The following is a 25,474-nucleotide window of genomic DNA, read 5'->3' as shown; positions in this document are numbered from 1 at the left end:
CACTGGATGTTGCTGGTCTCTGCCAGATAGCTGAGCCTTCTCTGTGACAGAAAACAACTTGTTAGTTTCTCTATTTATTCAGAAAAAAAGACTCCTCAATTACAGCACCAGAATGTTCTGTTCGTTTTAGTTTGGGGGAAACTAAAGCAATGTGTATGATTCGAATACCTGGGCTCTTGGTCTAGACCAGTGGTCTGCAAACTTCTTAACAGCCAGCTAAGGAGTATTTTAGGTTTTGTGGGCCATTCAGTGTCTGTCACAACTACCCAATTCTGCCATCACAGCACAGAAACAGCCATAGACAGTATATATACATAGGAGAGTGGCTGTGTTCCAGTAACACTACGTGTGGTCGCTGAAAGGTGAATTTCACATAATATATATGTGTCATGAAGTATTATTTTTCTTTTGATTTTTGACAACTATTTAAAAATGTCTAAACCATTTTTAGTTTGCAGGTCACCCAAAAACTGGAGATCAGCTAGATTTAGCTTGAGGGATATAGTATGCTGGCCCCTGGCCTACCAGTAAAGGGTAAATGGACTTCAGTAGGAGAGTCAGCCCTCACTGATTTATAGTAGCTGCCTGGAGAGCTGTGCTGAGAAGGATTCTGAGGTTGCATCCACATTCTGTGGAAAGAGAGCCGTGATTGATTAGTACGATCAGCCATGGCTAACGACAAGGGGAGAAGTGACCCCAGTTGGTATTATTTACTTTCCTCTATCTAGAACAAGGTGGTTTCCTGGATTAAATAGCAGGGCCATAACTCGCTAACATAGATAAATTAATGTTTAGAATGAACTAAGTTGTTATGTTGCTAGTTATTAGGTTTTTTTTGTAGCTAGGAAATTACCTTTCCTCATATTATCTCCGCAAGAATTAAACTATCCCTGTCAACCTCAATCTCAGAAAAGTTGATTAAAACAAAGTGTCTCCTAATAAGACTGCAAGGAAGCACCACAAATTCCCAAATGTTTCACATCTATCCACTCTCTTTACCTATCTACACAAGATTTATCTAGAATAGAGGTCAATAAGGGTCAGGTAGCCACAGAGACCTAATTAGGTATACCATGTGGCTCAGGCTTTATCAAGACTTCTGTAGTATATTTAAAAATATGAAAAACTGGGGTTCCCTGGTGGCGCAGTGGTTGAGAGTCTGACTGCCGATGCAGGGGACACGGGTTCGTGCCCCGGTCCAGGAAGATCTCACATGCCACGGAGCGGCTGGGCCCGTGAGCCATGGCCGCTGAGCCTGCGCTTCCGGAGCCTGTGCTCCGCAATGTGAGATGCCACAACAGTGAGAGGCCCGCGTACCACATTAAAAAAAAAAAAAAAAAAGAACTAAGTAAATAAATAAAAATATGCATACAGTCAGGTTTCCTAGAGTCTAAAGACTTTCTAAAAAGATTTGCATGTTAGTGGATGAATGGCAATAAATGGCAACTTTGCTAGATTGAAAAAGTTATATTTTAAATATTTAAAAATATTACTATAGTACTATTTTTCCAAATAAGTGTTCCTTTTGATTTATGTTTACTACACAGTCATCCAACCAATGTTTACTTAAAGGCAAACCACTAGCTTGTCAGCCAAGAACACCAAGAAGATTCAGCTGTCAGAATATACCAGGCTGGTCTCCCCTCCCTTTCTTAAATTAGTTAATTAATTAAATTACTTATAATTTTGGGTAACTAAATATAGAAAAGAAAATTTACGTTTTTAAAGTTTTCAAAATCATGTTTTAACTAAACTATGTCTGATCTCAATATCTATTTTAAATTTCATTTTGTGGGCTCTTAATTTAGAGAAGACAATTTAAACCCTACAGAATCAGGTTTGATGCCATGACATATGGTATTTCATGACCACTACTTTCTTGGCTTTCTGCTCCTAATACAGCTTCACTGAAGTCAGAGATTGGAAGGCTGGGGTTCTATTTAGTTCTGCTGTAGAAAGAAGCCCCCAGTCTTTTCTGGCAAAGACAAATAGCCTTTCCAAGGAGGACTGAGAGGAGGGAGAAAATGTCTGGGGCCCAGTCTCAGCTGGAAAGTGTGAAGAGGGGTGTGGGAGACTTACCTTCCAGTTCACAAAAGGGAACAGGATTCCAAGAGAGAACAAGCCCAGCATCGGTCCCCCACACATGCCGTGGATGCTGAGGGCAGCCTGTGGATCAAAGCAGATCAGATCAACACTACACTGCCCTGAATCTGTGGCCCACCTAGGACCACCCCCTTTCTTGGACCGGAGGTGAAATACAGTCTTAGTCCTGACTGTGCCACTCATTAATCACGTGCTTCCTGGAAATCATTTCTCCATTCTGGGCTCATTAATAAGCACTGTGTATGTAAAACACCAAAAACGCCTACAAGCAATGTGTGAGGGTGTGCACGTGTGCGTAAACACACACAGGCAATTTGGATTTGGTAGAATAAGTTTTCCCTCAAGCTGGAACTTATTGATTTGTTTATATTTTCTATCTTATCAAAAGCTTTTTAAATAATGTACCTAATAAATACATCTATAACTTATGTTGAATATCTCAGGTAGTTGATCCAGCTGTTCTAATTTAGTTTGAATAATTCTATAATTTTAATAATAATAATTGTCTGTTACCTCACTCCTGCTATCCCAGCAGAATACCTCAAGGATGTTGAAGCATTAAGTTGGGACATGATGGGGAGGACATTGGACATTCCATATTCTATAACCCATTTTTATGGCTCTGTCTCCTTTGGATATAGAGAGAGTTTGGCAAATGCATTTCCATATCTCTTAACCTCTAAGTTATTGAAGCCGGCGAACTGGTTAGGGGCTTTAATTAAGCTAGTTTTCTATCAACCTATAGCCTTGGGCCATGGCCTTGCAGAAGTCTTGAACATACACAGGCACTGACATGCCTGCAAGGGAGCATGTACACACATATGTGCACGTGCACACACGCACACACACACACACACACACACACACACACAAAGCTACTCTGCAATGCAGCCCTGTCTAGTTCTATCAATACAACTGCAGGGCTCTTAGATAAAGTGGCTGTGATAAGGATGCTCTAAAGACTTAATACATATTTCCTATTTGTCAGGCACCCCTACGTGTCTTATGTGTCAGATAATAAAGATTAAATACCCTGGCACTCTAAATAAATGACCTCATTTCATCCCCACAATTACCCTGCTTAGTTGGTAGCACTAACTGGATTTTATAGATGAGAAATTTGGACTGAGAGAAAACATATTAAAAGTATACTTTCAGTTAGAAAGTGGCAGAGATGAGATTTAAGAGTTTTAAGCCAGGGTTGTCTGGCTCTGAAACCCACATTTTCTCTCCTAAGAGCAGTCCCACCTAAAAAATAAAAAAATAAATAAAGTCAAGAGCACAGACTACCATCACGGTCTCCTTTTTCTGTTTAAGGGGAAAAAGTTCTTGAAAGAGTCCAGCACTAAGAGGATATTGAGATTCAAATTTTGGCCCTGCCACACGTAACACATAATTTGGTGAACCTTCAATTATTAACTCAGATTCATTTTACTTCAGAGAGTCTTCTTTCTCTATAAAAAATAGAAATAGGACCAAGGGGCCTTCAAGTCCACTCCAGCTGCAATATAAATTCATTTATCCAGAAAAATGAGCTACAATGTACTGTTATGATTGTTTTTCCAGGATAATTTTTAGAGAAGTCAATGATACAGATTGATCTTTGACAAGATGGAGGCAAATAAGATTAAAGTAGATACTTTTCCCTAACGTCAATACTTAATATTCTTGACATATTCTCTGCTGATTGATAGTATTAATTCATAGTTGCTGTCGTTGCTGAATTTGGAAGTTAATTTACTAGCTATTATATGGGAGAATCAATAAGTTAGGAAAAATGTTTATTTCCTCCTGCGGGAGAGAAAATGAACAATCTCTTACAAAGAAGTCCTTAGCCAATATGCCCCAGGGGGAAAAAAGTCTTCACATGCTAGAAAGAGAAATAAATCAAAGAATTTCTGGATTTGAAAAATATGTATTTCTTTAATGTACAAAACTAACCTTAATTTCTTATCTTTCTTTTTTTGTTGTCATTAAGTGTGTTTAATTGGAGGAAGACAGAGCTCATCTGACAACCTCCACCTCAGTGGCCAAATCTCACCTACGCCCCTCCTGCAAGGAAAGGACAATGGCTCAGAAAGTGTGTTCTAGGACTGAGGTTGCCTTGCTGTGTCTTAGCTTTCTCAGATGTCAAGTGGGGATCAAAGTACCTGCTTCCTGGGTTGTTTCTGTGTGCGTGTATGAGAGTATTCAAAGTGGAATCCAAAAGAAGTCTCTGAATAGTGCCTGGGCACTCTGGAGCACACGATAATTGTCCCCCAAATATTATCTACTATTATAATCTTACTATTATCCTCTTACCTACCCTGTTAGTGAGCTCTCTGATTCCTGAAGTGGGCCATTTGATGGTTGGAATGTTTTGAGAGCTAGAAAGTACTTTTTTTATACTTAAAAAGAAGGAAAGAAGAAGGAAGGAAGGAAGGAAAGAAAAAAAAGGAAGGAGAGAGGGAGGGAAGGAAGGACGGAAGGAAGGAAGACCACTCCCCCCAAATAAAAGAAAAAAAAAAAGAAAGCACTTTCTTAAATTGAGAAAAGAATACTCCTGGAGGTCATGACAAGCCTTGGTAGAACTAGCTGAGGGTCAGTAGGATAGCAGCATAATGGACAGAATGGCCTTTCTCCGAGGGAGCTCCGCAAATCACTAGTTAACAGATCTTTGCTGCTGTTACCTGCCCCTCCTCCTATCTCTTCTCCCTGCATTTGGTTCTGTGGTCACATATTTAAAGGGAAACAGCTTTCTTGCTAGGTCTTCCCAGAGCCTTCGATATGCTACTGTGTGCTGTGGGTTTCTGAAAGGGGAACACATTGTGCAGCATTTCCCAAGTCTTTGACTGGAAATTTTCACTCTTGGGGCATTTCCCAGGGTGAGGGTCTCTGGAAAACACTTTGAAAATCCTAAACTAAAACACTGAAAAGGGCTTTGTTTAAGGAGCTGACATCTGCCCACCCCCAGCACCACCAACAAACACACGCCACGAGTGTGTGTCGGTTTTGTGAACATGAAATTAAATCTGGCTCTATGCTGTATACCTATGGGATGTTTGGTTTCAGTCTTCCATATTCCCTGAATACATTATTCCATTACATTAGATCTAGCAAAGCTGTTTGGAAAATTAAATAGGGGGATTATAGTCTTTCTGCACCTGTCAAGTCAGATGTTTTCGGAGAAATGAGGGGGCCATTTTAGACACAAATATCTCTCCTAGGAAACAACACATCAGTGTTTTCATTGTCCCCTAAACTGTGTGAACACATTTTAACCAACGAAGAAAGTGAGCCTAGCATACTTATCTGAATAAGGACAAGTCAACGAGAGCATCACTCACAACTCCCTCTTCATTATAAGTTTTATGTGTTACACCAGCCTTGCAGGAGTCTTTACCTATTCCAGAGCCTTCATACCTCAATGGCAAACAAGATTAATATGCAAATAATTCTAGAAGGAAACAATTTAGTGATTCAAATCCTCACTAAATTGAACATGGTAATACTTTCTTAAGAGTAAATAATAATTAGATAAAGGGGAGAAAAGAAAGGGGCACAAAGCATTAGAGGCAACTTGGAAATGGGAGAAAATAGAGCTAAAAAAATGCTGCAGAGGTCACTAAAGACAAACCTCATCAACCCACCAGTTCTGCTGTGTGAATGGGTAGATATCAAAGTGCTTCAAAAATTGTAAAGAAATCACCAAATATCTGTCATTTTAAAAAGTTCATACTTAGCAGAGAGGACATCGAGTTTCCAGCCCCACAACTTCTCTTATATAGAAAATGAATTATCATGTCACTCAACTCCCCTAGACTTAGTTCCTTGAGCTTGAAAAAGGAAATAATGGAACCTATATAAGTAGTCATTGGAAGGATCAAGCAAGATACACTATTCTGGGAACTAAAACACTTTCTATAAAATCAGTGATGACTATTCACTCACTCTTGTTCATGTCTTCATTTAAGCAGCATTTATTGAAAACCTAATCCATGCCAAGAAAGTATACAAGATGTTCAAATTATACAATGACACAATGGGATGGAGAGGGTTGAAATAGAATCTGAAGATTGGTTCATCTAATGGTCCTTTGTGAGTTGGGCAATTTGGGAAGGGAAGAGGGGTGGCTCCAGACACTCTGCTGGTAAACCTGGTTTAGCCACTAACCAGACGTGAGAAGTTGAGCAGGATACTTTCACTCTTTTCTGTAACCATCTACAAAATGAATGTTGAAACAGATTATCCTTGAAGCTCTTTCTAGTGCTGATATTTTATGGAACTGGGAGTTGGACATATGGGAGACAGGTCAGCCTGGATAAGAGGTAGGGGCGGGCCCATTTCCCAGCTCCACCACTCTTTCATTATGTGAATTTGGGGCAATTCTTCACCTTTCTATTTCTTAGTTTCTTTCATCTGTAAAATTAGTACATTAATCATACTACCTCATAGAGAAGTGATGAGGATTAGATGAGATAATACAATTGGGATGGTAGCTTGAACATAAGCATTCCATAAATGTCAATTGTAATTATTGTTTTTCCTGCTAAGATTATCATTCCTACTTTTATTTCAGGATCATACATTCTCAGATCTGGATTTCAAAAGGTTTTCTAATTTTATTACAGTGTACCTTGTCACTGAGTCTCATTACTAGTTTTTAAAAGTTTCCCCTCTTGAAAGAAATTTTGGTTGAAATTTTACATGCATGTGTAACTTGGACCTGGTATTGGAGAGTATGAGCATTTGGGATTTGGAGGAATAGGCAAAGTATTAGAAAAGAAGGTGGGTAAAAAGTTGCTACAAAATCAAATGTGTCTTTTTCCTCTTTCATTACCTGTACAACGCTCCCCAGGAGGGATGCAGCCACAGCCATGGAGGTACATATTATGCCAAACAAGAGACCTGGAGAAAAGAAACTTCATGACTATCATCCAAGCTGGCTTTGAGGGATCCACTGAACTCCTGCCCAGGGCCATCTCTCATGTAAGCCCTATTAGAAGGGGTCTCAGGAAGGACTGTCCACCCTGCTTAGCCATCACAAGCTCCAAGAGGGCCATTTAAGAGACTTTCTCCCAAAGACATGCTTTCCTAGGTCAGGCAGAATGAGCTGGAATCCAGCCTTGAGGAGTCTTCTCTACAAGATTTAAGAAGAACTCTGTCCTGGTGACTTCTCTGGTGGTCCAGTGGTTGAGACTTCACCTTCCAATGCAGGGGGTGTGCAGGTTTGATCCCTGGTCAGGGAGGTAAGATCCCACATGCCTTGCGGCCAAAAAACCAAAATATAAAACAGAAGCAATGTTGTAACAAATTCAAGAAAGACTTTAAAAATGGTCCACATCCAAAAAAATCTTTAAAAAAAAAAAAAAAAGAAGAAGAAAACTGTCCTGTGGAAGCAACATGAAAATGCAGAAAGGTCACTGGTATACTAGGCTAATCCAGATTAAATTCATGAGAATTAAATCCATTTCGACCACTCACCAATAATCAGCTGAAGAGGTTACTAACCTCTCTGGGATATGGATAGATTTTCATCATTAAAATGGCTAAATAGCTATACAGTTTACCTCACAGATTTTGCAAATCTGGAAAATTTTTCTGGTCTTTTCATGTTTTATTCATACCTTCATTATGGCCCTCAGTATACTGCATAACGATTTCTTTGTTTACATGGCTATGTTGGAGCACCATAAGGGCCATCAGGGTACCGCGCTCTGCAGCATCTTGCACAGGGTGCCTCCAGCATCATAGGATCTCGCTGGATGAATCAACATATCCATCTTAGTATTCTTTTAAAGGTGATGTCTTCTTTCAAACCATCTTTTTAAAAATAATTGTTTTTATACATCTTTGTTTAAAGACTATCTTAAAAGTCATTCCCATTACAATCCATAGACTAAATGAGAGAGACAAGGTGCTGGAAATGGATTTAGACAGACACACAGTGACAGAAATAGAGAAAATGATTTTTCTCATTCTGTTTGAAATTCTCTCTCAGCTAAATATTTGGCTGAGTTCCCAATGTCACCATTAATGCAATTTTATTGAGTACTGACCATATGTCAAGCACTTTACTAAATGCCAGTGCTATAAATGCCACTGCCCCAGAGATCTCACATTTTAGGAAGGGACTACACACAAATAAATTAATTTATCCAACAGTGCCTGTTGCATAGCAAGTACTATGTGCTTGCCATTATTATTATTATCATTATTATTATCATCATAATTATCATTTCAGATTTAGTACACGATATCTAAAATTTATTATCAGGAATTCACTTTTAAGATGAAATCAGGATAGCGAATTTTAATGCTATATTTTCCAACTTCTCAATAAAACACAGAAAAATAAGGAAACTCACACCACACTAAAATCCAAATTTGATCAATAAACAACTTTCAGAATTCTAAAATTGTTCCCATTATATTTAAAGATGATAGATTAGAAACAATGTTTGCCCTCATACTGTTTAATGAATAAGCAGAACTCCACCTGCCTGAAGAAAATAACAAAAGTGTCTTTTCTCTGCTACTGATTACCCTCTTGCTGGGCCAACAGTTATCTGTTTCAAATGGGATTCTAGGCAACCACCCCTCAATCCAAGGGTTCTACTTTTTTGTGCTGACTAGAGGATTGATTCAGTCCCCCTCTCCCCCATATCTTTACACTTCCACCAGATTGCAATCAATAGCAACCTGCAAGGCAGCAAGTTTAGGGGAAATTGGTGGGGTTCCATGGAGACCTGGAGTGTACAGATCCACAGACAAAGCAGTAAATGTGGCGGGGGTGGGGTGGAGTAGAGAAAGCACCACAGTTGCAGCAAATACTATGGATTTTCCAAGTGCTACATCAGCTCGGAGGATCAGACAATAAACCATGGGCGTAAGAGAAATTTCTACCCAGCATATTCATGAATAACTGCTAGAAATTGGGAATTGCACCAGGAGTGATGCCAATCCACCTGCTATTAGCTGTAACTCATTATGCAAGATAGTGAAAAAATTAAGGCAATTCAACTACCCAGTTAACAAACATTCGGTCAGCACCAATTTCTCCTTGTTCAAGCATAAGGAAAAAGAAAAAAAGAAATATGGGATCCATGCCAAAATGTTACTAAACAAGGAAATGAATAATTAACCTGAAAACTCAAATACAGAATATGTTTTCTGGAAATACTTAAGAACCAGAAAAAAAAGTATTTAGAAACTGGCAATTTCAATATGATGCAAAACACATAGATCCAATGACGCAACAAGTGCAGTTCAAGAGGAAGCAAATGATATGAAAACACAACAAGGTAGGGTGCAACACCCATAAGTTTAGATGAAGATGAATCCAGGGGTGATAAGGAAGAACTATAAGGAAACTAAAAATTATAATAGTTGACCAAGCACTTCCTCACCTAGGTATTTACCAAAGAGAAATGAAAACATGTTCACAAAAAAGATCTGTGCAAGAATATTCGTAGCAGCTTTATTCATAAAAAACTCAAACTGAAACAACCTAGGTCCATCAATAGAAGTAGAAGTTAAAAAAAAAAAAGGTAAATCCATACAATGCCATACTACTCAGCCATAAAAAGGGATAAACTACTGATACAAAAAAAACCATGGATGTATCTCAACAATATTATGCTGAGTGAAAGGAGTCCTTACAAAAAAGAGTGGTACTGTGTGATTCAATTTATATGAAATTCTAGAAGAGGTAAAACTGATCTATGATGAAAAATACCAGAATAGTAGCTGCCCTTAGAGGGAACTGGGAGTAGGAATTACCAGAATAACCAAGAGAACTTTCCAGGGTCATAATAATATTTTCTATCTTTAGTGATTGAGTTACACAGGTGTACACAGTTTTCAAAACTCAGCAAATGTATACTTAACATTTGTCCAATTCATTGTGGGTAGATTTTACATTTAAAAAACTTAACCAGTTATTGAATTCTAGTTAATAATATGCTAAGATAATTAGGGGAAAGTGTACTGATGTCTGCAATTTATTTTTAAGTGTATCAAATATATGATGCATTAATGGATGGTTAGAGAGCTAGATAGATATGTGAAAAAGCAAGTTTAATAAAACATTAATGGAGAATCTTGGTGGTATATATACAGGGGATCATGGTAAATGTCTTTAAACTTTTCTGTATGATTGAATTTTTATAGTAAAATGTGAGGAACAAAACACAACAGCAGAATTCAAATCATTATTATTAAGAAAATTACTTTGTGGAGAACTTAAAGTAACATTGAGAAAAAAACCTGAGCCCTTCAAGCATGCAGAGGAAAAGGACAAAGCTATGAAAATAAGAGAAATAATGAAGAATGTGGAGAACACAAACCCCAAATTAGGGGAGCATTTAAGGATAAGGGTACGATAAAACTATCAATATTTGTAGGCAATAACCACACTTATTAGAAAATCAATTAAAATTTTAAGAATCAACAAGAGTTGTGCCAATGGCCAGATATGTGCTTTACAAAACAAACAAAAACAAAAAGCTATAGCATTTCCACGTTGATAGTAAACAGTTTAGAAGATATTATGGGGAAAACATTCCATTCATAATATCGATGAAAGAAGTAAAAGGAGGAGGAGAGGAAAAGGGAGGAGGGGGAGAAGCAGAAGAATGAAGACATGAGGATAATTAATATCTAAGAGAGAAAATATGGTGTTAAATGCAAAATGCTATTGCTAGATGGAAAGCTTATAAAGATGTTAATTATTTCCAAATTCGTTTTTCAGTTTAGTGCAGTTCCGTTGAGATGGGTGTGTGTGTGTGCAACTAGATAACATGCAGTGAATTATTTTAAACTTAACCTGAAAGAATAAACAAACATGAACAGACCAAAATTTGTTTTTGCAAAAAGAGAAAAAAAACAGTCACAACATTTAAAATTTCTACCTAAAAGTGACAAGAGCTGCTCTACCAGATATTTTAAATAAGACACTGAAAAGCTATAGTATAAAACAAGATGGTATTAGTTCTGCAATTGATAAATAATTTAATGAAAATAAGTATAATATTAAACATATCCTTATAGATAAAATACTTTTATATTGCATATTATTACTACTAAAACTATTAAAAACCAATGAAGAATATTTGGTAACAAAGGACTCTTTAGAAGAGAATTTGGCTTTATTAGACAAGATGACTGGTGATAGTGAGCAGAGCATCCTCCTCTGTGGAGAGACTAAACAGGATCAATACATGGCATAATCAAGAGGTATTGTTGTGATGAATCTAGGGTGTAGGATGAACACAGAAGAATGTCGAATGTAAGGTTGGTAAAAGCTAAGATAACTGGTCATTCTTTCCTAGTGCCCTCCTGGTATCTCCAGAAGTGTAAGAATTGACATGTGAGATTCCTCATGTATCTTCACATGCACTTGTGCCTGTCAGAGTGCCCTGAATAGCGTGTGCAGGATTTGACACGTACCACACGTTCATTTCATGATATGGAATAGAAGATCCACCGGCTGTACCTACATAAGCCTTTACTGATCCAGGTGCTCAGCTTGTCGGAGAGATGGGGAAAACAGCTCTTGACAAAATCCTCAAACGTCACTGTCGCTAAGGCATTGATGCTGGCAGCCACGGTGCTACAGGGAGAGAAAAATGAGAACATAGTCCAAGGTAAATAAAGCTGACCGGCCTGCCCTGGTGTCCAGGGCAAATAGACAAGGCAGGGCTCTAGAAAAAAACAGAGACAGACATATGTCCTTATTCTGGAACTTCAGGGGAACTACATGACCTGTCTACTCCCTCTTCAAAGCTGCTTCTGTGCTTAATGCTCTTTGATGTCTTCCTCTAACTCCAGTGAAGAAGCTAGGCTTCCATGCTGGAACTCTCACTGATTCCCCTAACAAGACATTAAATGAGTTAGCATGCAGTAGCAGAGAGATTTTGTGTGTGTGTGTGTGTGTGTGTGTGTCTGCGTGCGTGTGTGTCTGTGTGAAGGTTAAACTTGAGGCAGAAAGTACTGACTATCCTAATCCAGGAATCAGTACAATATGCCATTCATTCATTCATTCACTCATTCATTCATACCATTTATGCATCTGTTCATTCTGAGTACTAGGCATACAATGGTGAACCAGAAAGACATAGAGCTTACACTCTACTTGGTGGCATAGACATTTAACAACCAATTATACAATTGTTATGAAGAAAAATAACAAAGAGCTATGAATTCATGTCTTTCAGAGGCCTAAACCTATATGAAGTTAGGATATTCTTCCCTGAGGAAGTGATGGTTAAGATAGGTACTGAAGGGCTTCCCTGGTGGCGCAGTGGTTGGGAGTCCGCCTGCCGATGCGGGGGACGTGGGTTCGTGCCCTGGTCCGGGAGGATCCCACATGCCACGGAGCGGCTGGGCCCGTGAGCCATGGCCGCTGAGCCTGTGCGTCTGGAGCCTGTGCTCCGCAACAAAAGAGGCCACAACAGTGAGAGGCCCGCGTAGCGCAAAAAAAAAAAAAAGATAGGTACTGAAAGGACCCATGCAAATTCAGAAAAAGATGTTTTAGAACAAAGGGAAAATTACAAGTAAATGCCTACAGGTGGAAAACTTGTTTCATTCAACAACAGGAAGCCCCAGTGTGACTAGCATGCAATTAATAAGGGAGAAAGGGGCAAAGATAAGACTAGGAAGCAGGCAAAGACCAAAAGCACATAAAAGCTCTGATATTCTCTCTCTGACTTTCCAGAGTTCAGTCTTATAGCCCTAAAACTCGCTTAGTGGACAGAAAACCCAAGAAGTTGGAGTTTTCTTTGCAGAATAGCATGAAAGCTTATTAAATTCCTCACCTAGGCTGGGAATATTTTAGCTAGTAGAATAGATGTTCCCTATAAGACTCCTCTTCTATCTGTAGATCCATGCAAGTCAAATAAGGAAAGGAGATGATCAAATAAAATAAACTTCCATGCTCCCAACATATATGGCTCAAAATCCATCATTTGAAAGTTTCGAATACTAGGGTTAACCCTTGAATCCATTGGGAGGGAGGGAACAAAAAGCTGATTTTGGCCCAGAGGGAGCAGATTTGTAGAACCTTTGCTGGGTTGCTTTTGAGGTCAGACGTATTATCTATATGTCAATTTATCAGATTCTAAAACTGTTACAAGATGGTGAAAATCGTTTTTTTTTTTTTTTCCTATCTCTCAACCACCATCTGTTTACTCTACCCCCCACTCTTGTCTTTCCCTTTCCCTAACCCAACACCCTCCTTAATGTTATAGTAATAGTAATCTCTCTATAATATGTACTGTCCAGTGTCTCTTTCTTGGAATTTTAGAACTTGAGATCAAAAGAATCAACCATTCTCTTATGGAGGAATTAATCTGTTGACAGCTATATTTCTCCATTCTGGAGTCAGCTTTAAGAAAAATAAATAAAGCTCTGTAGGGAGGGACAAAATGAAAGCTAGCGTGTCATTCTACTTGTGTTTGATCCTCTGGTGTTCATCATTTCTGTCCTTAGTTTCCTTGAGATACTAATACCAACACCACAGGACAATATGATTTTATATTACTGATGCAAAATCCTACAAAGAGTATTAGTAAAAATAATTCAACAGAACACTAAATTAAAATTATACCATAAGCAATTTAAAGTCATTATATGAATTAAGAGATGTTGTTATTTTTGAAATGTCAACATATTAATATTAATATGCCAAAAGCTAAAAAAGCAAAAAACACTCATTTCAAAAATGCCAATAGTTTACCAAAATTCAATATTTCTCCCTGATAAAAATATTTCTTAAAGTAGAATAAATATATGCATTTTTGTTCTTTTTTATGATTTTATTAGTTTTATATAAATATTTAAAAATGTAAATAAATAATATAGTTTAAACCAAAACCTGAAATCATATTTAATGGTAAAATCCAAGAACAATTCCCTTTAAAGTGGATAACAGGCACTTCCCTGGTGGTGCAGTGGTTAAGAATCCTGGCTGCCAATGCAGGGGACATGGGTTCGAGCCCTGGTCTGGGAAGATCCCACATGCCTTGGAGCAACGAAGCCTGTGCGCCACAACTACTTAGCCTGCGCTCTAGAGCCTGCGAGCCACAACTACTGAGCCCACCTGCCACAATTACTGAAGCCCGTGAGCCTAGAGCCCATGCCCCACAACAAGAGAAGCCACTGCAGTGAGAAGGCCACGCACTGCAAGGAAGAGTAGCCCCTGCTTGCCGCAACTAGAGAAAGCCCGCACGCAGCAACAAAGACCCAACACAGCCAAAAATAAATAAATATATTTAAAAATAAAATAAAAAGATAAAGTGCGTAACAAAACAAGGATTTCTGTAATCCCTCAATTTTTTATCATTGTTCTCAAAGCATAATTACATAACAGTGAACATAGAAGTGTAACTATTAGAAAAGAAGACAACTCAAAAGTATTTGCCGGTATTATGATTTGAGTACACCCAAGTTCTATAGAATTAACTGAAAATAATTAGGAAAAATCTGATATCAAGGGAAATTCTGTAAAAGAAATATAATGAATAAATACTAACCTAACATATTTTAAATCAAACTTTAAAGCTTAGTCACTAAAATTATTAGTATTGTCATAACTGTACACAAATAGATCAAAGGAATATAAAAGAAAATCCAGGAAAAGTTCCAAATATATAAAAGAATGTAAGATGTGATAAAGGTAGCATTTCAAGTCAGTGGTAAAAATGTGGCTTTTTACTAAAAAATAATGGGACAACTGTCTACTAACGTAGAAGGAAAATAAGTCAGGAACTCCACTTCAGTTCTTATACTCCATGTATAGTCTAGATGACTTAATAATTTTAACATTTAATAAGGCCATAGACTAGAATGATATCTGGATGATTATTTATAAACATGGAATGGAGAAGCCTTCATAATAACGATATGAACCCAGAAACCATAATGTAAAAGGATTGATTAATATGAAATAGAAGTGCAACATACTCAAAAATACCATGTCTGCTAGAATGAAAACTCTATATCAGGGCAATACTTATGCTAGTCTTGTTCCCTGAAGTATCCCCACTGTCACCAGCTGTGCCTGGCATAATATAAACCTTCTAAAATATTTGTTAGAATAAATGTGTGAAAAATTTTGTACTTAGAATAATGTCTACATTTTGGATATGGATGTTCTTACATTTTGGATATGGATGTGCCTGAGTGTGTTATTGAAGATGGAGAGAATGGATTGCAAAGGATAGATCTGTAAGAATGTACTGCAGCTGAATGAGAAATGCCAGCAGAGAGAGCTGCCTTGTGTGCATGTGATGCGAAACCAGGGGGGTACTTGGCATCAGACAAGGTTGAGAAAATAAACAGAGAGATCTAGTGCAAAGGTGGACCTAGGCTTACATATCACCTCTGTAGTTTACTGTCTCACCATGGGTAAGTTATCTACCTTGCTAAATCTTAGTTTCCTTATTTGTAAGCTGATGATAACGAGTGGTTTCGGCCTCATATAATGTGTGACAACGAATGAGCAAATGCATGTAAGGCATCCAGCAGGGCAGCTGACACACAGTGAATACTCAGTAATACTGACAATGACGACCACCATTACCTTTGTCATCCTGGTTGCCTTGCTATCACCATCCTCACCATCCTCATCATCAGAACGTTATTGCCAAGTGTAGTCAAGACACTAACCTCAGAGTTCCACTGAAGGCACAAGCCACAAAAAGTCCTGGGAGTCCTGGCATTGTGGCAAATAACTCCATGACGAAGTATGGCATCAGCTGAAGAGGAGGCAAAACAAGATGGGGTTAGTGATCTCATCAGTGGTGTCTGAAATGTGGGACCGTATTGTAGCTTTTCAGCAAAAGGAGGTGGGAAAACAAAAGAAAAAAATAAAGGAGCAATAAAGGAATTTGCCTGGACTATCGTTGTTAAATGCTAACAAATGAGGTTATGGTCAATCCAATTCCATGGACCTGAGGTGCAGCTGTAGAGGAGGGGAAGGGATAGGAAAGGGGCAGTCATATAAGGAAAATGTTGGATGAACTTTAGAATATTCAGGAACTTTTAACTTTTTTTACGTTTGCAATGTGTGCTATTGTCTTGCCTGTTTACCCTTAATGTTAGAAACTAAATCCTAAAAACAAACGCTGAAAACAGGTCTTCAGGGAGTCTAGGTATTATGGTTCTACTCTGGAGCCAGATTTGTGGGAGAGGAGCAGCCACTGGACACAGTGGGACAGTTGTATATGTAGGGGGAGAGGATAGAGACGATAGCTCCTCCTGAGAATATTCTCTGTGAATGGAGTTTTTAAGGATGGACCAAGAGATCGTCATACTGAGTAAAATAAATCAGACAGAGAAAGACAAATATAATATGATGCCACTTATATGTGGAATCTTAAAATAATGGTACAAATGAACCTATTTACAAAACAGAAGTAGAGTCACAGATGTAGAAAACAAACTTATGATCACCAGGGGGAAAGGAGGAGGAGGGATAAATTGGGAGATTTGGGCTGACATATACACACTATTATGTATAAAATAGATAACTAATAGGAACCTACTGTATAGCACAGGGAACTCAATACTCTGTAATGACCTATATTGGAATAGAATCTAAAAAAGAGTGGATATATGTATATGTATAACTGATTCACTTTGCTGTACAGCTGAAACTAACACAGCATTGTAAATCAACTGTACTCCAATAAAAATTAATTTAAAAAAGCATGCTTACTGTAATATATTGGGGTGATATTGTTTAAGCCATAATGAGAAGACATGAGCAGAAGCATTATAGAAATAAGGGTCATTTTGTTCAATCTGAGATTAAAGCATCATTAACCAACGTTGTGATGGATAGAAAAAAAGAATTGAATGGTGGCATTGAAAACCAAAGCTATAGGTTCAAGTCCTCTTCCACTCTCCCCAGCCCTGCCCTGGCCCCAGTCCTTGCCTTCAAGGACAAGGTAAGATACCTTCTTTTTACATGTTCACTCCCCAGTATTAGAACCTGATCTGTGATAATATCATCCAAGAGGAGAGGAAATAAATCAAGTCTTTGGGGTTTGGGAAATACCTAGAGGTCCAGGTCGAAAAAGAGAAAGGCTCAGCATCGATGGCCAGAAACACACTCATTTCAGCTGTTCCCCACTGGCCCCAAGGGAGCACATACCTGGTCTGGTGCTGAGATGATACCAGAAGTCCAGGGATCACAGTCTTTGAAGTGGGAGTACATGATTAAGCCAGAGGAGACAGCACATGCCAGAATGACCCAGAGGCCCAACAAGTTGAAATACAAGGCTCTAGAAAATAACACATGGATCTACTGGTAGACTCTATGTCATATTACAGTGTGGTCAGGGCATTACCAAAGACTCAAGGTAAAATCTGGGGGGCCTTTTTGCTATAAAATAAAATTCTATAGCCTTCAAGAATGTATATATTTTGATATCAAGTCACTAAGTTATATACCTGAAACTAATACAAGTCGATTATACTTCAATTTTTAAAAATCATTACTTTTTATACTTTTGCATTTCTTTTGTTTGGGCATGTTACAGTTTTAGACTGATTATGAAATTTGAACAAGGTGGATTTTTGATGGGTTTGCTTTTGAAATAGCTTTTCTGCAAAGTTGCAATGTGTAGTGTGAGGTCTATTTCCTTGGATGAAATTTCATGTATCAATCACTCATATTATATAACTTCAAGTAATTTCCCCCCACTCAATTCATGAAACTGTCAAAAAGCCAACTTTCATTTTAACATCTTTTATTCCAGAGGAATGATGAGATAAATGTAGAAGTAGACACCTTTTGGAAATATTCGCTTTGGAGGTTAAATCAGATGAAGTTTAAAGTTCAGTTTTTTAAAAGGCAATAGAAGGTATGAAAAACCTAAAGTCATTTTCCCCACATTCTTTGGAGCAATTCTTTTTATTCTACAACAACTCTTTTTATTCTATAACATTCTGTTTAACTTCAGTTTGAGTGCATTTGTAGTATCCTATGGTTATTTTGTATTCATACTGTTCTTTGAAAGTCAAAATATTACACATCTTCTAAATCTCGGGGAAGACTTGAAAGTCGGCTGGCCTCACACTGGATCAGTGAGAGAACAAACAATCTTGCTCTGGAGAGAGTTTCAGGGGCAGGGGGCCCAAAGAGCAACAGGAGGCATTTCCTGGGAATGTTTCATTTCATTCAAACCATGTCCAGCCATTGTTTGAAGGGATTCAGATGCACTCACATTCAAATGTAAGGACACATATTCATTTCAAAGCCCCCTAAAAGCCCTGCTGTACAGGTGTACCTGACTTTCAGAAAACCCTTAAATCAAAGTATTCTTTTATGAAGCAAATATATTAAATAATCAACCCATCTGGAAATTTTTATTTTACATTATTTACATTAGGAAAGGGTATTATTTCTGAAATTCCTTCCTTGGGATTATTCCAACCATATTTATCTTTGAGTTTTAGCTGTTTGTTTGCTTTTGTTTGAAAAAGGTTGATTTAGACGTAGCCTTTGGGGAATGCATTTGATACATGAAATGGTCAATGTCTGCAAACTGAATTTGCTGTACTCTTACTTCTGCCATTTAGACAAATTCTATTCAAACTTATCTCAGGCCATATCCTGGATAGGCCTCTTTACCTGAAAGGTCACTCCCTGCTCTCTCATTAGATTCTACTCCTTATATGGCTTTACATCTTTATAGCATTTATCCTTATCTGAAATTGTATAATACATTTATTTGTTTATTATCTGTTTACCCCACTTGAACACACACAGGGCTATGTCCCCAGAGCACACAATGGTGCTTGCACATAGCAGACATAAATTATTTTATTTTTGTTAAAAATGATTAAATGAATAAAAGAAAGATAGAAATTCTTTACAATGTGGTTATACTCTTTACATCATTTCTTTTTTGAAAAAGCATCGGACCTGGAGTCAGAAGACTTTATCCTTAACAACTGTGTGACTTCAGACAAGTCACTAAGACTCTGAGCCAGTTAAATCCTTCGTAAAAAGAGTGTTAACATACCTGCCTTACTTCTTATTATAGGACTAATATGAAGATTGAATGAGTTATACTCCATAAAAATATATAGAGGTTATACAGCCACATATAGGTTATATAGCCATTATTCAAAACAATTTTAAAAACTCACCAGTCAACTATGGGAAATGAGAAATCAGTGGCAAAATTGTATAATAGAATGTTAAAGCCCTTGTATTTGAACTTATTTTTTTCTTTAGAGATAGACTTTAATTCTCTACATGGCTAATTCTCCTGTTTGCAACTTAAGCCACTTCATCGATTCATTCGGAAAATATTTATGAAGCATCACTATGTACCAGGTTCTTCCAGGTACTGAGGACATAGCAGTGAGCAACCCAGAGCCCACCTTCATGAAGATGATATTCTGGGATTAGAGGCAAGTAATAATCACCAAAATGAAATAAATAAACAAGGTGATTTTAGATGCAATAAAAGATATAAAGAAAATAAACAAAGGCAAAGAGAATAGAACATAAGTGACTGGGTGTGGATGTGCTCATCTTAGCTGGGACATGAGACGGTGATGGGAAGGGATATGGTAACCTGCACCAGCTTCTCCTGCCGTCAGAGCATCATCTTCTACCTGCAGTCCTGAAATGTAAACTGAAGTCTAGAAACAAAAGCGTCCAAAGCAGCTTCCAGGGAGCACGTCTAAAATGATTTGGTAAGTGATACTATTCCTAAGTTTGAAGAAGATCTGGCTTAAGATGAAGCTGTCTTTAGTGAGTAATCACCATTCTGGCCATGCAATTAAATGCATCTATAATGGGTCACTTCTGGTTTTAACCTACGGCCACATTCAGTATGAACTTTATGGGTGTATTTTCACCTACCTATGATGCAGAGATTTTTCTAAACCCTGATGGAATGTCCTAATTACATCAGGCTCTCAGATAATTGAGCAGAAGTGATGCACGTAATCAACATTCTATAGAATCTCCTAGATAAGAGTCTGTTGGCAGCTGGCTCTGAGTGGACCCCAGTTGCCCTGGAAGTGTCCTTGAGGCTCCAGTTGCGTGACAAATGAGAGGTCCCACTGGATCCCCACTATAGCGATCTCCCCTCCAGCTGTGTGCACTTCAACCATACTGACCATTTGGACTGATTTCTCGCTCCTGAATTGTATCAACTAAATCAACTAAGATTCTTACAGGGAAGTCTTTTCTAAAGACAGTTTTTATTTTTTCATCTTTCCTTATTCTAACAAAATTCCCATCATAGCTCTGGTCCTTCCATGGGAGTGGGGATGGGTGGAACCAGGAATGGCAGTCCTAAATGCTTAGGAAATTATATATATTTTTTCTTTTGTGAGTATCTCTCCTTTTCTGACAGTTTTCATACCCATCAAATACTAATGTAACAAATTCCAAGAAACTATTATGAATGGGTGGCTTAGTTTAAACCAATCCACTAAACAAGATCTAAAGATACACAAGCACAAGTACACATGCCGGAATATACATATATACACCCCTACACATGCACACACACACATAAATTCTTATGTATATATGTGTCCATTTATGTGCTTACACATTCAAGCATGACCTTCTTGAAGCATTACTTTGTTCAATAAGTAATCAATACTTAATAAGCACAAAGTACTATTATTGGCCTCTTGAAAAAATGATGAAAAAAATACATTTCCTAACTTTTAGGTACTATTATAATAATAGGGAGGAATTAGGTATGCTCACAAGAATAAACAGTATAACACAAGCACATAATATTTTAAAAAACCCCTTGATTTAACAGAGAATTATTATTTATTTCACCTAATGATTCTTCCCTTATCAGATATCGTCAACTCTAATTTATTTTAATGCAGAATTTTAAATGAATTCTAATTTTAAGTGAATTTTAAGATAAAATTATATTTGATCCTAAATACATTTTTAGTAATTCAACTATTTGTGAAAGTGATGATCACATGTGTAGAGAGTTTAATATTATTTATTGTAATAGGATATGAATATGTTACCAGTGAACTGATAGAACAGTGGATAATGTTTTCACTTCTTCCTTCTGAGGGTATGTTAACTATGTAAGTAATATATTCCCTTTTGAAATTCAAGTTACAAAATGTTGAACCATATCCATATCCATTATTCTGTCTGAATAAGAAACTATGCATTGAAAGTATTTTATGATCAGTTGTGGAAATATTCATAATGGCTGTTTCTCACTCCAAGAAAAGTTAACGGCATTCTGACAAGTCTGCAGAGGTTGGAACCTTGGGTAGCAGCAATGAGGATGAAATGCCCATTTTCAATGAAATTCTAGCTTATTTCTGCCAGTCTTACAAAAAAATAATAAAAGTGCATAACTTCCTTTGGTCTCCATTCTAGAAGGTGGGATGAATTGCTTGGTTTTAAAAAGCCTTAAGTTGCAACTCTGTGGAGTCCTTCAGAGTAAGCAGACCTGGTAAAACTGGTGACTGGTTATCCGGGCAGGAGTTAGAGCAGCTGAAGCTCTGTTACGACTTGCTTCATTACCTTGGGTTTTCTTCTTTTAACGTCTCCTTGGAAACTTTTACCATACATCCATCTAAATAAAAATAGTAATTGAAGAGACCACATGCTGGATGGAAATAGTGATGAGGGCCATCTCATCACAGAAACTGTAAGTAAGAAATATGTGCTCCTTCTTTCTGCATTGCTTCCCACAGCACCTAATTTAACCCAGTAATTTCTCAGTAAATGAAAGCAGCAAATGATGGTGAGCAAAGGCAGACAGAAAGATCTAAGTTCAAATCCCAGCACTGCCACTTCCTTGTGGAGAAGGGAATAGTAATGCCTGCCTCAAAAAATTGTTGAAAGGGTTAAATGAATCTTTGTTTCCTTCTCTCTTTTACGCACACACACAAACACATTTGAAGCATATAAAGCGCAGAGAAAAAACATTGAAATGTTCATTAATAACTCACAGCTTGGCATGTTTTTCTGTTTTGCAAGAGATGCATCGCTGGATGGTCGACTGATTAACTCCATAGATTCCAAGCCATGTAAAAGTTCCTCCCACTGAGATTGTCCAAAAAGTGTGCCTCCTGAGAGGATCTACATCAAAGCTATGAGGCAGAGAGAAGTGAGTGAACAAATACATTCCTTTGATGCCCAAATATTATTTTAGGTGATGAGGTCATATGGCTAAATCTTTACAAAAGAAAAAGTAGCATTGGACATACTCAAATATATTTAGTCGAGATCCATTTGCTGATTGCTCTAATACATTGTGTAATCCACCAGCATCGGCTGATCCTTGAATGAGAACTGTTAAGAAGCCCACAGTCATGACAACCATCTGAAATGCATCGGTCCACACCACTGCTTTTAGTCCTCCCTGAAATGAAGAGAATGGATGTGAGTTCTTAAAAATGAAGTCTCAACTCTTCCATTTCTGCACAACCTCTCTGCTAATGCATCTTTCTTTCTCCCTTTTCTCCCTTTCTTCCCCCTTCTCTCCCTCCCTCCCTCCCTTTTTCTCAATCTCTCTCTCTTTCTCTCTCCCTCCCTCCCTTCCTCCCTTCCTTATTTCCTCCCTCCCTCCCTCCATCCCCCTCTCTTTCTTTCTCTCTCCCTCTTTCTTTCTCTATTTCCTTCTTTCTTTCTTTCTTTCCTTCTTTCTTCCTTCTTTCTTTCCTTCTTTCTTTCTTTCTTTTCTTTCTTTCTTCCTTCCTTCCTTCCTTCCTTCCTTCCTTCCTTCCTTCCTGCCTCCTCCCTCCCTTTCTTTCTTTCTTTCATCACTGAGCACCTTTTATGTGCCAGGTTTATTGAGGATGATCACCTGGGTCTTGCTTGTACAATTTGAGATTTTATTTTTTGTAAAGTTAGTGCAGTGAATAAATTTGCGGAAACTGAGATGGTAGGCTACTGAAAAAGAAGAAAAGAACTAGGAAGGAATGATAGATTCCAGACACTCATGGAGAAAGGTGTTTTAAGAGCTAAAGGATGGTCAAATAATGAGGTGAGCAAACCAGAGTGTCAGGAGGGTGAATCTAACAGTAGACCTCAGGAGACAGTGATTCAGCAATAGGTTAGAGCAGTGGTTATCAAACCTGGATCCTTTTTAGAGTCACTTGGGGAATTTGGAAACAAACAAACAAAAAAACCAATGACTGAGCCCCATCCCCAGGAATTCTGAATAAATTGAGGTCTGGGCTGCGACCCAGTTCTAAGTGTTTTTACAGCTCCCCAGGTGATTCCAATGTACAATTCTAGTTGGGACTATGTGGGCAAGAAGAAAGGAGGAAAGAAAGAGGCTGCTGGAGAATCTCTTAGGAACATGGCAAAGGTGCCATGAGCAAATTAGGAAAGATTAAATGAAGTGATATATTTTAAAAGTACTTTGAAAATGAATAAGCACTATGTGAATGAAAGGATGTGGTATTTTTAACGTTGAAAAATAGAATTACCCCCGGTTACTCCCCCAGAGTGTCAAGAACTTCTGTGAAAAGATGACAGGCGTCATCTTTATCTTGAGAAGAAAGAAGACACTGGATTTGTCTCATCATTTCTCGTGTAAAGTTAAAATGCAATTTAAAAATAGACATAAAAGTCCCTTCCACATGCATTGTATTTCTATATTCTGTTCTATTTCCAATTTGAGAAATATTCAATCTCTTACTTCCACCTTCCAAGAGTGGTATTTTGATTTTCTTTAAAGACATTAAGACTTCTAAACCCAAATCACAATATCATATTTTAGTGATATGAAGACCAAATATCAAAGACCTCAGTTTTCAGAGGCTACTTGGCATGGTTTATATGCATAAACTTGAACTTGAGCTAGACCTGGGGCAAGAGAACAAACCACTTCATCACCACTTTAACAAATGTGCTTCAAAAGGCAGATTAAGGTAACTATAAGCTACCATGAAAACTTCTCTGATTCTATGACTCCTTCATACAGCAAGAGATACACACGCCCACACACCACTCATCTACAATCCTGACTGTGCCTTGAGTGTCACTTAGGTATTTTAATCAGTCTGTTGTTTTGGTTCTACTGTTTACCTCCCTAGATTGCAAACTCTTGGATGGCAGGAATCACTTCTTTCTTTTTTTCTTTCTTTCTTTTTTTTTTAAATCTCTTCCACTGGTTATCTTAGCTAGGCTACATATCCACAGGATTAACAGAGTAAAGAAACTGCTCTATGAGCAAAAGTGTTAGATAAATGAGCCATCAGTTTGGTGAGACATTGAAGCTTGTGTTCCGGCAAGAGGTAGGAGGTGGAACAAAGGTGTGGTGAGAAGAGGTTAGATGGGTGGATTGACTCACAGACTGAAAGATTTCCAACACTAGGTTAAGAAGTTTACACTTTATCCTGTGAACAATGGGAAGCAAGGAGAGAATTAGGTCAGTCAAGTGGCGTGAAGAGATGGCTGTTTTAAGAAGATTAAGTTAACAGAGGCATGCAGGGTGGAGGGAAACACTGAAATCAATTAAGAGGTAGTACATTTAGTTTATTTTTGTATATTGTGATTATTAAAGTATCCAGACTTGTTTCTGACATCTTTTTGGTTTCTATTTGTTCTACTTTTTCTGTATTTTTTTCTTCTCTTGCTTAAATCAATTGCAGTTTTATTTTGCTTTGTTTTAATTCCCTTTTTCTACTCTGATTGTTTTATTTAAATGAGTCCGCTTGAAATTTTGCCATGAATTTTTCATTTAGAGTCTAAATTTTTAAAATGTCTTAATCCCCAGCAATTCAAGGATTAAAAAAATCTTTAAGGGGCTTCCCTGGTGGCGCAGTGGTTGAGAGTCCGCCTGCCGACGCAGGGGACACGGGTTCGCACCCCGGTCCGGGAAGATCCCACATGCCGCAGAGCGGCTGGGCCCGTGAGCCATGGCCGCTGAGCCTGCGCGTCCAGAGCCTGTGCTCCACAACGGGAGAGGCCACAACAGTGAGAGGCCCGCGTACCGCAAAAAAAAAAAACACAAATATCTTTAAGTCTAATTACTCTCTTCCTGATTTACATGCTATTGATGTCCAAATGAAAGTTATTCTTTTTCTTAATCGCAAAATTACATATAATAGTAATCATTATTATTATATTATAAACTATATTATTAGATACTATATAAATTATACCATACTATAAAATTATTGTTGTTTTCATTAAGCAACGGAAATTGTTTGACTAGACTTACTAAATGTTTACTATTTTATTTTCTTATCATTACTTCTTCCAACAAAAATTGGATAATTTTCCTTCTTCCCACAGTATTTCCTCTAGGTTTTTCTCAGGGGAAGATATGTTAGAGGTAATTTCTCTCAGTTCTTGACAGTCAGTTTCTGAAAGATAGTTTTGCTAAATACACAATTATAACTGGCAATTGTT

At 37.8% G+C, this 25,474-nt stretch overlaps 1 protein-coding gene across 1 annotated transcript in view; it reads right to left on the bottom strand.

Annotated features, from left to right (window-relative positions):
* Positions 1 to 25,474, bottom strand: part of SLC5A12 (solute carrier family 5 member 12) — a 44,755-nt gene that overhangs the window by 7,067 nt on the left and 12,214 nt on the right. Inside the window, exons 5-11 of the mRNA XM_022583584.2 lie at positions 22,318 to 22,472; positions 22,060 to 22,200; positions 17,240 to 17,369; positions 15,751 to 15,839; positions 11,583 to 11,695; positions 6,923 to 6,990; positions 2,080 to 2,166 (exon numbers count right to left, since the gene is read on the bottom strand). Of these exons, the coding sequence (XP_022439292.1) occupies positions 2,080 to 2,166; positions 6,923 to 6,990; positions 11,583 to 11,695; positions 15,751 to 15,839; positions 17,240 to 17,369; positions 22,060 to 22,200; positions 22,318 to 22,472 (783 nt within the window). The remainder of the gene's footprint in view (positions 1 to 2,079; positions 2,167 to 6,922; positions 6,991 to 11,582; positions 11,696 to 15,750; positions 15,840 to 17,239; positions 17,370 to 22,059; positions 22,201 to 22,317; positions 22,473 to 25,474) is intronic.

The sequence above is a fragment of the Delphinapterus leucas genome, chromosome 7, assembly GCF_059928025.1.
Source record: "Delphinapterus leucas isolate spDelLeu-1000000601 "Yukka" chromosome 7, BTC_Dleu_Yukka2, whole genome shotgun sequence".
Taxonomy (NCBI): domain Eukaryota; kingdom Metazoa; phylum Chordata; class Mammalia; order Artiodactyla; family Monodontidae; genus Delphinapterus; species Delphinapterus leucas.
Note: the sequence above shows the minus strand (reverse complement) of the source record. Positions and strands in the feature narration are given on the sequence as shown.